Below are 13,630 nucleotides of genomic sequence, written 5' to 3'. Positions count from 1 at the left end.
TATCTATCTATCTATCTATCTATCTATCTATCTATCTATCTATCTATCATAATTCATGCCTGTAAATTACAGCACTGGAGGCAGGGTCAAAGTTTAAGGTGGTTTTTGGCTGTCCTTGACTTGTTCTGTAGACCAGGCTGGCCTTGAACTCAGAGAGATCTGCCTGCCTCTGCCTCCCGAAGTGCTGGGATTAAGGCATGCGTTACCATGCACTCTGAAAAGTAACTTTCTATCCTCAGGTTCTCATTTTACCTAATGAGGATATAAATGCTGGGAAACCAACACTCCTAGAATGGGGTAACTGCTCCCCAACATCAGGGTGTCCAGAGAAATACTGACAGGACACATGGAGCAAATTTTCAAATGCTAGCTTTTCTTAAGGAACGGGGTCTCACAACTGACCTGCTTTACTTATGCCAAAACGGTAACCATTTGGGAATTGTGATTAATTCCTTTTTTTTTTTTCTTGTTATGAATGTGTCTAGAGGTTGGAGAGAGAGCTCAGCAGGTTAATGTGCTTGCTGAGGACCTGAATTCAAATCTCAAGCACCAAGGTCCCAAAATATGGTTTTGAAGAAGAGAGGAAGGCACCTGATGTCCGGCTCTGGCCCCACTGCACACAACTGGGTGCATACCCTCCAGCACCTTGGCACGCACACGCCAGTCAGCACGCTGCTCATGAGAGGCAGTCCTAAAACATTTCCTCCCAGAGTTCTACTTCCTACCGCCTTTCAGAAAAAGGGCCTATCAGGGGCTGCCTCTACCTGCCTCACCGCCTCTCTACCCTCTCATCCTCCTCACACCCTTCTTCACATTCACTCAAAAAACCTGCTCCAAGTCATCTATCTTTCCCCTTCCAAGTAATGGAATTTTCCTGTACTTCCCTGCAGCACGGGGGAATGCAGAATTCATCTTGTGACTACTTACTGACAACGTATGACCACCTGAGTGCTTACTGACACCCATTCCTAAGGCAGACACACTCGCCAGGAACTTTCCTGGACTCATTCATGTTTTACACACAGAGCCCCCATCTAAAAGAAATCCCCAAACAAGCAAAACACAACAGTTGGCACAAAAGAATTCTAAAACCTTGCTTCCCCGCTTCCTGAAATATTAAGGCCACTGAGTCTGGCAATCAAGGCTGCTGTAATGCTGCTTACATCACTTCTACCAACCTCATTCTCTACTGAGAACTTTGTTAGCTGCTAGCCATGCTGACTTGGAATGAGCCCAACAGAACATAGGGAGACACTCTCAAAAATGAAACCAAAGTGGTAATAATAGTAGTAATAGTTATTAACTCTTGTTATTATTACTATTATTATTATTGATGGCTATGGTTGCACACACCTATAATCCCAGCATTTGAGAAACAAAGGCAAGATCTTTGTAAAATTAAGGCCAGTTTAATCTACATAGCAAGTTTAGGCCAGCCAGGACTGCATAGTAAACCCTGTCTCAAAAATGAGTAAGAGGCTGGATAAATAAATAAGAAGACTCAGTGGTGAAGAGTGACTCTTCAGAGGACCAGGGTTCGATTCAAAACAGCCACAATGCAGCTCACAATTATCTGTAACTCTAGTTCCAGGGATCCAACACCTTCAAACAGACATACATGTTGGCAAAAAACTAATAATGCACATACAAAATCATTTAAACGTAAAAATAAAAAAAAATAATTTTTAAAGATAGAAAGCAATTGAGGAAAACATTTGGAAGCTGACCTCTAGCCTCTACAGGCAGATGCACAGGGTCACATGTTCTGTGTTTCTGTCTCCCTGCTACACACATACACACACACACAAACTACTTAGTACATGTGTATGGGATACTAGTCCAAACCAACACTACTCAAAGAATGGGCCAAAAGTCCTAGTAATTATACCAACAAGTCAATTTCTCTTTTCCCTTATAAAACAAAGTTGTCTGAATTAGAAACTCCAGGGCATAAAAACCCACAAATAACCTTTCAGGAAGAGAGAAGAGACACAAAGGAAATGGAGAAGAGAAAGGATTCCCCAAGGGAGCAGATCTGTTAATTTAACACACTGTCAGGCAAATAACCTGCCCCAAGTGCCATTGTTGTAGAAACAATGATCTTTCAGGGAAGGGGTGTTCAGTAAAAGGAAGTGGTCAGAAGAAAAAAGAAATTAACTATTCCAGTCAACAAGACTGCTTAACAGCTTTTTCAGTGCTAAGAACTTACCCAATCCTAGAAATTATACTTCAGAGGCGATTTAAAATTAAACAGTAAGAAGTGAAGGGCTGGTATTACTGTGGCCCAATCACTGCTCTATGTCCACCCTGACTCTTTGATGTGGGACAAACAAGAGCTATCAATGCATACTTGAGGTGATCATATGCTATGATTTACTACTTTCCAGTAACACATTTCCTCCAGCAAACCTACCCCAGGGAAGAAAGTAGACCTGACTTAGCCCAAGAGCCTAGTGCTACAGAATCAGGGCTAAAGCTACTGCAGGGGAAAGCAGCAAAGTACATGCTTTTACCTACACCAGCCAAGTACCCTTCAGGTCGGTCGGCAGAGGTCAGAGACTTTAAACAAGAAAATGAACACTAGCCCTGATGTATTGTTATGTAATTACATTTGAAACCTATGTGTGGCTAATGAAATATAAGACACATGACACAAGAGCATTATTCTAAGAGATCATATGCCTTTGGAAAAACTCAAAGAACAGTGTATTTTTAAAAAGAAAATAAGAAAAAGCCTTTAAGCAGAAGTGACTGACTTCACTGCACCTTATTAAACGAATTCTGGGGTTTAGCTGACGCAGACCCAAAATTCTACCCCTCCTCCACACATGCCCAGAACAGTCCCTGGGACATCAGGAGTAGGGCACAACAATGGAATGAAAGAAAAAAACAAAAGAGGGTGGTCAATTCTCAGGCTCAGTTGAAGGCTAGGCAGCTGGAGACGCAGCAGCCAGCGTGCTTAGCTTAGCTAGCCTGGCCATCTTCAGGGTCCAGCCCAGTGTGAGAGAGAAAGAGAAGGGGGTACAACCCAATGATAAGATGTCAAAGATAGGTGAACACATCCTTGAAATGTTTCACATCTTTTTTGTTTGGTTGGTTTTGGTTTTTCAAGAGAGGATTTCTCTGTGTCACAGAGCACTGGCTGTCTGGAACTCTGTAGACCAGACTAGTCATGAACTCACAGAGATCCTCCTGCCTCTGCATCCCAAAGCTGGGACTGAAGGCGCACATCACCACAGTCCTGCGTGTTTTCTAAGCAGCACCGAGCACTCCACAGCACACGTTAGTCACCCTCTTCCCTCCAAATCAGAATAACCCATGTCATGTATCTCGGGGTGTGGTGGCACACGCCTGATTCCAGCACTCAGGACAGAGGTGGCAGTTCTCCAAGATTTTGAGAGCAACTTGGTCTACATAGTGAGACCCATTCTAGAAAGACAAGAGCAAAAGGGAGAAGGGGATGATTACCAAGTATCTGTTTACCAGGTTTCTGTCTGACATGTGCAGTAACAGGGTGCAACCTAAACTTCCTTCCAAACACTTTCTTCGGAAGCTGAACATGGTGGGGCACAGCTTTAATCCCAGCACTAAAGGGTAGGCAGGCAGGCAGGCAGGACTAAGGCTAGCTTGATCTACAGGCTGGACACCAAGACTGTGAGGAGCGGAAGGCCAGCCTGGCCACAGATGAGTTACAGACTGGTATAAACTACAGCGAGGGCACGTCCTTTTTTTTTTTTTTTTTTTTTGCGGCTGGGAGGTGGCAGCACAGACCTTTAGCTCCAACACTCAGGAGGCAGAGGCTTCTGAGCTCAAGGCCAGCCTGAGATAAAGGGCTAGTTCCAGGACATCTAGGGCCACATACACAAACTCTGTCTTGAAAAAGAGAACAAGAAGAAATAACATAATTCAAGACATTCATTCTCCAGAATCCCTCCAAATATCAAGCATAAAGCATTAGTTCAGTCTGAGGACAACAGAAATAGTGAAGATGTCAACCTTCAGAAGGTCCTATCAAAAAAGCTTATTTGCCGGTAAGTTTCCAGTTTAAGAGAAAGAGAATGTAATTGACAGGCATGCCAAGCAAGCATGGATTCGCAGCTTCTATTTGGTTAAAAGGAAAAAAAAAATTAGCTTGTACAATTTGAGTAACAACCTTGAGCCTAACCCTTACTGATGACTTATTTGCATGATTCAATGGTACCTAAAGGCAGGCATATTCAGAAACAGTCCCTCCTAGGAAATAGGCAGGAACCATCTGAAATTCCCATGCTACAAATCTGAAATCAAAGTAATCCTCCTAAGATCACAACTTCATGTCAAGGGCGAGTAAGAGCCAACTCGGGTGCCTAATGCTTTTTGAAAATTTGTTCAGGAACTGAAATGCAGTAGTAGAGCTGGGCTTGGCCTGTAGAAGGCTGTAGATGCAACTATCAACACACTGCACTTTAACTCTTCACTGGTGGTTTTCAACCCTCTGCCAGAACTCCTCATTCTGGATCCTTAACACCACAGGAAGACCACCTTAAGACTTTGCTATCGCCTTTACCACAGGGGCTGCATTAGCACCTGAAGGCAACCCAGCCATCATCAAGAGCTATTACACCAACAAGTGTGTGTTCGAGGAGAGGGGAGAGCTAAGCATGCTCCTGAGGTCTCCGCCCTAGAATCAGATCACTGAGGCAGACCCTGACACCAAGGAAATGCTGAAGCTTCTGGACTCAGCAGTCTCTCCAACCTGCAGGTCATTCAGCCTACAGTTGGGATGAATTTCTAAACACCACACAGAGCCATTTAAATCTGCAGTTGTTTTTCCATAAACCTGAAAAAAAAAAAAAAAAAAAAAAGACTTTGCTATCAAGGGCTTTACTACCCAAGTTGAATTTTAGGCTTTCCTATGCTCCAGAAAATGAAGCAAAGCTCAAGTTAGAAGGCAAGCCAAATACCAAATCAACATGGAGTGCCCTTCAGGAACAAGAAACCAACCCTTCTAGAACTGTAGGGGTCCCCACTTCTCTGAAGCTCCTTGTGGTATTAAAAAAACAAAACCAAAAATAAAAAAACGGGGGATTGAGGGATTGGGGGGTGCGCAGGGAGTTAGAAAGCTTTCCCTGTTAAAATGTTGGCATAAACAGGACCCAAATTGCATTGTGGATTTGCCCTTCTACAACTCACATCCTGTCCTCCTTTTCCCTCTACACAGAAAGGGGGATTCTGACTCTTCAAAAGATAGAAAGATGTTAAAAAAAAAAAAAATTGTCTGAGAGCTGCACAGAGAAACACTGGGGAGGGTAAGGGAGAGGATCTTTAGACCAAAATAATACACAACTGTAACGGATGACAGCTACAAGTTCTAGGCCACCCTGGGATACAAAGCACATTTTTTTAAATGTACAGTGGTGTTTGGCTGCATGTATGTCTGCGGAAGGGTGTCAGATCCCCTGAAACAGGAGTTACCGACAGTTGTGAACTACCATGTGGGTGCTGAGAACTGAGAACTGAACCCAGGTCCTCTGGAAGAACAGCCAGTGCTCTTAGCCGTTGAGCCATGTCTCCAGCCCCACAGTATATGTTTTACACTAGTACGTAGTATGAAAACACACACAATCTTAAATCATTTTTTAAACTTGTTTTGCTTCTGCTGAGGCTGGAGAGATGCACAGTGGTTAAGACTACTTGCTGTTCTTCCAGAGGGCCCAGGTTCAATTCCAAGAACCCACATGCTGGCTTGCAGCCTTCTGCTCCAGCCTCGGAGGATCCTACATGGTCTTCTGACCTCTGCAGGCACCGGACAGAGATATGCCTGCACGCAGGCAAAACACCTATACACATAAAAACAAGGAGTAATTTTTTAAACTGTCTTTTGTGTCTGTTTTTGAGACTGGGTCTTCCATAGTCCTGGCTGGCTTAGACTTCACTATGTAGCCCAGGCTGGCCTTGAATTCAAAGAGTACTCTGCTCCAGAGTGCTGGAATTAAAGGCATGCAGTCCCATCTCTAAACCATTTTAAGACATTTGCCTTAGTTCCACTCAAACACTCTCAGCAAACCATCCTTATCCCTCTCTCAAGCTGAATTAGCTATCACTCAGCATGACCATTAGCAAGCCTCCCTGGACTTCATCATTTCTATTTTGTCCATTAAGAAGTGGGCAGGGGGCTGGAGAGATGGCTCAGTGGTTAAGAGCACTGTCTGCTCTTCCAAAGGTCATGAGTTCAATTCCCAGCAACCACATAGTGGCTCACAACCATCTATAATGTGAACTGATTCCCTCTTCTGGCAGGTGTAAATGCAGATAGAACACTCATATACATAAAATAAATAAATCTTTAAAAAAAAAAAAGAAAAAGAAGTGGGCAGGTACTTTTGAAACTTTACTTTTATTTTGTGTTGGCTGGGCATGGTGGTACATACCTTTAATCACAGCACTTGGGAGGCAGAAGACAGCCTGGTCTACATAGTGAGTTCCAGGAAGACCAGGACTAAACAGAAAAAGCCTGTCTCAGAAAAATATACTAATATTTATTATTTATTTTGTATGTGTGCACACGTGTGGAGGTCAGAGGAAAACCTGAAAGGGTCAGTGCTCTCCTACCTACTATGTTGTTCCAAGGTATAAATAAAATTCAGGTCTTCAAGCTTGACAGGAAACTCCTTTATCCACTGAGACATCCACCCAGACAGCAGGTATTTCTGTGTTACACACATAGCTGTACCTTTACCAGATAGTGCCCTGCCTAGCACACAGATGCTTCATAAACACGTCAATAGAAATTATTACCTTAACATGTGCCTCGTGGTCCTGTGACTAGGCCAGACAGAAAGACCCCAAAGCCCACCAATGATAAGAGTCTAGACCAGAACATAGCACGACTGACAGCCATGGACAAACAATCAGAAAGAAACTGTCTTCTGCAAGCGGGACTGATGCAGCTGCGTTGGTGCAGGAGGATACTGCACCAGGGAAGACAGTGAATGGACTGACAACCCTGAGGTTGCCAAAATCTCTGATTAAATGTGTAAGCTGATTAAAAAAGAAAAAGAAATTATTACCTTAACTTGACTCTCTTCACTTCAGGGGGTTTAAAAATGAGCTCCTGCAGGCAAGGGGACTCACATAACCCAGCACTCTGGAGGGGAAGGCGAGAGAACTGTACCAAGTCCTAAGGCAGCCTGAGTGAGAGTAAAATCAACCTTGTCTCAAAAGTAAAATAAAAAAGCTAGGCAGTGGTGGGGCAGGCCTTTAATCGCGTGGCATTCAGTAATAAAGGAGCATGCAGATGTCTGAGTTTGAGGCCAGCCTGATCTACAAAGTAAGTTCCAGGACAGCCAGGGCTACACAGAGAAACCCTGGCTCAAAATATAAAATACAAGAACAAGAAAGAAAAAGAATTTGATTAAAGTGCTAAGTTTAATGCCTACCCTGACTACTTTTGTTCCTGTACACAAAATCTATTACCCATCCCTAAAACAGCTGATAAAACTAACTTATGCTTCATAGAAGTTTTGTTACTTCTATTGATTATAATTTCTGGCTCATTCTTTTGACAAAGGGGCTAGAAACAGAAATACGGAGGGCAAAACACAAAGCTCTACACATCCTGGCCGCACATCACCCCTCCAAGTGCAGGACTTCAGCCACACCCAACCAACTAGGAAGAAGACTCAAGGCGGGCAAGGTTAAGGCTAAAAAACCAAGAATCTCAGGAAAGAAGCTGAGCAGCCGTGGTGCACCCCTTTAATCCCAGCGCTTGGGAGGCTGAGTCAGGGGATCTCTATGAGTGCAAGGCCAGTCTGGTCAGGAGTTCCAGGACAGCCAGGGCTACACAGAGAAACCCTGTAGGGGACAGACAGGGAAGGATCTCAGGAAAGAAAGATCCCTCCAATTTGGATCAGGTCGTCACTACTATACAAACCACTCAAACCCATGTAAACATTCCACACATCCACATGGCTAACCACTCCAGCCTTGAACCAGCTCTGTCATGAGGAACATTCATTCATTCCCTCTCTCCTCTCGCCTTTCTCGCTCTCTCTCCTCAACCTTCCTAATGCTTCAACCCCTTTAGAACAGTTCATGTTGTGGTGACCCCCAACCACACAATTATTTTTGTTGAGGCTGGAAAGATGACTCAGGGGTTAAAAGCACTGGTTGCTCTTCCAGAGAGGATCCAGGTTCAATTCCCAGCACCGTTACGACGGTTCACAACTGTCTTTAACTCCAGTTTCTGGGGATCTTACTCCCTCACACAGACACATACAGGCAAAACCAATACAATAAAATTATTTTTAAAAATTGTTGCTACCTCATAACTGTAATTTTGCTGTTAAAAATAATAATCTGCTTTTTCTGATGGTCTTAGGCAACCTCTTTGAAAGGTTCATTCAACAAAAACCCCCAAAGAACTGCTGCTCTGTTATGGAAAATCATTGCCTTCCATTGTCTTATTTCAACTTGAAACAAGTACTAAATTTATCTTTCTTAGTTTCAAATCAGGGAAAAACAACTAACCTAATCCACTTCAATATTAAATGCAAAGTATTTGGCTTTAGCTAAATCATATGTAACTGGATTCTATTGGGTAAAGTGCCCAAAAAGGGCCAAAGTATGAGCTCCTTTGATGAATAAATGGTCATGCCTATAACCCAAACTACTAAGGAAGCTGAGGTAGGATTGAAGCCTTGCTTGCTTAGCTACTTACTCACCAACCCTAGCTCTAAGAGAGACTCTTGGGGGGGGGGGGGGGGAGTCCAAGAGATGGCTCAGAGGTTAGGAGCCCTGGCTGCTCTTCCAGAGGTCCTGAGTTCAATTCCCAGCAACCACATGGTGGCTCACAACCATCTATAATGAGATCTGGTGCCCTCTTCTGGCATGCAGGTGTACGTGCAGAGAGAACATTGTATACGTAATAGATAAACATTTAAAAAAAGAAAAAGGAAAAAGAAAAGCTAAGGTTGTAGCTCAATGCTTAGCATATTAAAACCCTGGGTTCAGTTCCATTACATCAAAAAACCCCAAACACAGTAAGTGTTTAATGGTAACTAAATACTGAAGGCAATGTCTTTAATCTATTAATGCCTAACTAAACCTTAGTCTCTTCAGAAAACTAAAAGCAACACCTGATCTACAACACAAACCTATTAGGAAAATAGGAATTTCTAAATATGTTAACAGAAGACTTTTACCCAAGTATCAGGGTACAGCTTTAGCTGCCCCCCCCCATTGAAGACTGACTTATTTCAATTCATTTATCTGTATTTTGTTAAAAATTAAGCTTTGTGTAATATTCGTATGTTTTTTTTAAAACCAGGAAGGAAAAGTATGGCAAACTTTGGGTATTCTAGCAAGTGCTCAACCCCGAGCTACACTCCTCCCGTGAACAAAGAATCTGAACAACTGAAAACGTTATTATTATACCCTTAGATTTTTGTTAGGATTGTTTGAGAACATTTATTTTGGGGCAGCAACACACAAGTGTTTAAGCTTGCCTTAAAATGAAAAGCGAAAAATGCAGGGTACTTGGGAGACACAGGCAGAGGATCTCTGTGAACTGGAGGCCAGCCTGGTCTACATAGTGAGTTTCAGGCCAGCCACAGCTACATAGTGAAACCCTTGTCAAAAAAAAAAAAAAAAGGAAAGAGAGAGAGAGAGAGAGAGAGAGAGAGAGAAAGAAAGAAAGAAAGAAAGAAAGAAAGAAAGAAAGAAAGAAAGAAAAGAAAAGAAGATGGAAGAAGAAGAAAGGGGCTGGGGAAAGACTGTGGTACAGTGCATGCCTAGCATGTATGAACACCCTGAGTTCAATACATAGCACAACACACCACAAAGTATGTTGACACTTCCGAAGAAACTATCAGTTTAAGGTTAATTAAGAGAGCACAAAAACCTTTCTACGTGAAAAAAACAAAACCTCCCATACTTCACAGAGACCTGCTCTCTAGGTGGGAGGTGTTGACCTCTTACAGAACAGCAGCAAGAATCCTGGAGCCTTTCACCCAGCTGAGGGTCTGCTTCACCTGGGACAGAAACCAGCTCCTTAAAGATTCGGCTTCCTAAATTTTCTATGCATCCAAGGATTCAGACTAGAAAAGGGGGTAAAATGGGATTTTTCACATGACTGAAAACTGGCTTCCTAAAGGTCCAACTTTGACATTCCTCGTTTATAGTTTTTCAAGGTGTAATTAAGACTATGTGGTCTTCCCATGTGTCCACCAGGTACATTCAAGCTCAGCACTGGTGTATTTGTACACTGCACTGCAAGGCCTAACCAATAAACTAGTTGTTGTTTTAAAAATAAATAAATAAATAAACACAGTCACTGATGGCGTCTTTGGGAAATTCTTCATTGTTGATGGATCAGAGTCAAATTTCTTAGAGAATTAGAATTTCAGATAATTCAACATTTAGTAACTACTCAAAACCCTAAACTAAATACTGGAGCTTCAAGAGGGAAAAAGCATCATTTGTAACACACTTTCTCATCATCTCCATAGGAGGGGAGAAAAGGGTGGTGGTATCTGAAGTATGTACATTAACCGACAGAAGTGTCTCTTCCAAAAACACTTAGAAGAGATGGATCCCTGTGAAGGAAATGGTGCCAGGCCTGACAACCTGATTCTTGGGGCTCTCACCAGGGAAGGGGAGAACCAATTCCTCACATTGTCCTCTGACCTTCCCAAGCGCTCGCTGACACTTGCACACCCACACAACATTTTTTTTCTTAACCACTAGAATAAAAAGACACCATGTCAAGTAGACATGGAAAGGACAGTAAGAGCTCACATTTCCTAGAGGAATCAGGCTTCACCCAACACCGAGAAAACCCACGATTTACAATTTAGCATAGAAATCAATCTTAAGTATTTTGAGTATAATTAAGGCAAAATGAGTTTCATCTACTTTTCCACTAACAAAATGGAAATACAAGGACTTAGAAAGCTGGCATTTTCCCCAACAGTAGTGTTCTTCACTCACTTTAGTTTCTCTTGATAAAGGAAAACGAGCTGGGGACAAGTTTACCAGCACCCAAGATGGCACTGTCACAAGCAACACCCCTACACAAACACACACACCGCAGCCACCATTTTGAACAGCAGGATTTAATTAAGACTACTCAGGATTTCAAACCAAGGAAAAGGAAACGCAGGACGTCAGAATCATTAAGCATCTCTTCCCCTGTAAGATTCCTCAAATTGTTCATCTCTGCAGTCCGATTTCATTACCAAATTAAATCACAAAAATGTTCGTTACATCACGTTCAAACTTTGTAAACAAACGCGCTGAGGTTGTGTGAAATCCACAAGTTACATTTTCCTAAAACCTGGAGAAGCCCACAGCCTGGAGAACCCTACCAACCAACCTATTCACATTGTTTTAAAAGTACCTCCAAAAGCCAACGAGTGGCCCCAGCTTCAGACTACATTCCTCTTCGTTCTCCTAACCTAGCCCCTGTGATCGTTTTAATTTTCCGATTTCATTAACTCTGCAACAGAAGTTCCCACGCTTCATTCATAGCAGAAGCCAGTGATATTTCTGCAAACACAACGGACTTAAAAATAAAGGTGGGCAAAGACCTCAGGAGTCAACAAATTAAAAAAAAAAAAAAAAAAAAGCCAAGACTCGTGGGGGTGGAGGGTCAACCACAACGGCCAGACCTTCCAAATAAATGGCTTTAACTTCAACTGCGAAGCCATCCACAGAGCTGAAAACAGCAACTGACCAGCAGTTCCGTGTACCTTTGTCCCAAGGAAGAAGGTGGCTAAGTCACCACACAGACGACCACAGAAGAGAAAGCAACGCAACCTGCCAGCCAATCACCTATTTCACGCCGCCTTCCAAAAAAATAAAAGTCAGGATGCTGCTCCGGACCGTTTCCCGCATTCCCGCCACCGTCCTCGCCGCTGGGACCCTCCGATTTCTGTCCAGGTCTCACAAAGCCTCGGGTCCCGAGAGCACCTTCGGCCTGGCCAGAAAGCCATCCCTGTTCCTCCTCGCTCGCCCGGGGGAATAATGGTGGCGAAATCGACTCCGGAGAGAGAGCGAGAGAGCGAGCGAGCTCCCCGAATGCGGAGGGCTGCGCGCTCCTCGGAGGAGGGAGGGGGACCCCAAACTTTCCCTCCACACACAGCCGCGGCGCCCCGGGCGCTCCCCCGAGAGCGCCCGCCCAGGCCCCATCCCGCGCCCGCCCGAAGTTGACTGGAAGCGCCCGAGAGTTACGGGCCTCGGCGGGTCGGCCGAGCGCGACCCGACCCCCGAGCCCCGCCGGCCCTGCCCCGGGGCCGCTCCCTCCCGGCCGCCGCGGGGGGCCCCCCGCACCCCGTCCCGGTGCCCGCCGGCCCCGAGCCCCCCCCGCGCCCCCAGGCCGGGCCCGAGGAGTCCCGGGAGAGCCCCCCCGGGTCCCGCGCCGACAAAAGCGGGCGAGGGCGCGCGGGGCGCCGGGGTGCCGCCGGCCTCGTGCCCGCGGAGGGGCGCAGCGCCCCGGCCACTCACCTCGATCTCGAAGTCGGGCAGGCGGAACGCCGTGCGAAAGAGCGAGCAGAAGTGCGCGATGGCCGGGACTTCCCACCAGGAGCGGAGCTCGCCCAGCCCGGCCGCGCCGCCTTCCTCCGGGCACATCTCCCCGCCTCGCTCGCTCGCCCGCCCGCCCGCTCGCTCCGACTCCCGCAAGCGCCTCTTCTCCCGCCGCTCGGCGTGAGCACGGGCGGTGAGGCTCCGGCGCGCCGGGCGGGCGGGGGTTGGGGGGGGGGGGGGGGGAGCGGCGGGCCGAGTCGCTCAAGCGGCCGCTGCTCGGGCAGCCGCCGGGGGCCGCGCGCTCGCCCCGTCCCGCCGCGGCCCGTGCGGCCGCCCCCCGGGTCCCGTACAATATAATCCACTCAAGCGCCGGGGAAAACAGATGGGGCTGGGGGTGGCGGGGGGGAGCGGGGTGGGGAGGGGGGCCAGGCCGAGGCCTGGGGGAGGGGCCGCCCACGAGGAGGGGGCGGGGCCGGCGCGCACCACAACAACAACCCCGCCCCCACCCGGGCCGCGGACAGCTGCGCTCGGAGCGGGAGGGGGAGGGGAGCGGGCCCGCCGCGCCCCGGGAGGGGCCGCGGGTGACGCGGGATCGGGGGGGGGGGGGGGGGGGGGACCGCTCCCCGCGCGCGGCCGCGGCGGCGGGGGGCGGCTGGGAGCGGCGCCGTGCGGGGCAGGTGCCCGAGGCGGGGGGGGTGAGGGGGTTCGGGCGACTTGGGTGACGGGAGACAATAGGGGGGTCTCTCTCCCCCCCACCCCCCGCACGTGGCCTCGGTGGTCGAGTCCTCCTTTAAAGGGCCCGCTGGGCGGCGGCGGCGGCGCTCTCGCTCCGGGCGAGCCCCGGGGGTGCGCACGTGCGGGGCGCCGCCGGACGGCGAGTGGGGCCGTCCACGCCGGGGTGGGGTGGGGGGACGGGAGGCGCTCTCCACCTGTTCTCTCTCTCTCTCTTATTCCGCCTGAGAACGGGACTCCGGGGAGCGCTCCGGAGAGCGCCCCGCTTCTCCCGGGGAGGAAGGTGGCGGGGCCGGTTGGGCTGCCACCGAGGAGGATGGAGTGTGGCGGGAAGGGGGGGGAGAGCCACCAATCAGCGGCCTAGCGGGAAGGGCAGTCCCCCCCCACACCCCAC

General features: G+C 47.3%; 1 protein-coding gene across 1 annotated transcript in view; it reads right to left on the bottom strand.

Annotated features, from left to right (window-relative positions):
- Positions 1-12,711, bottom strand: part of LOC129674300 (chromatin remodeling regulator CECR2) — a 101,130-nt gene extending 88,419 nt beyond the window's left edge. Inside the window, exon 1 of the mRNA XM_055604208.1 lies at positions 12,484-12,711. Coding sequence (XP_055460183.1) covers positions 12,484-12,609 — 126 coding nt within the window. The 5' untranslated portion in view covers positions 12,610-12,711. The remainder of the gene's footprint in view (positions 1-12,483) is intronic.
- Positions 12,712-13,630: the final 919 nt, after the last annotated feature.

Source organism: Psammomys obesus, unplaced genomic scaffold (genome assembly GCF_907164565.1).
Source record: "Psammomys obesus unplaced genomic scaffold, mPsaObe1.curated_primary_1811, whole genome shotgun sequence".
In the NCBI taxonomy this organism is placed as follows: Eukaryota; Metazoa; Chordata; class Mammalia; order Rodentia; family Muridae; genus Psammomys; species Psammomys obesus.
This window is presented reverse-complemented; position numbering and strand designations above follow the sequence as displayed.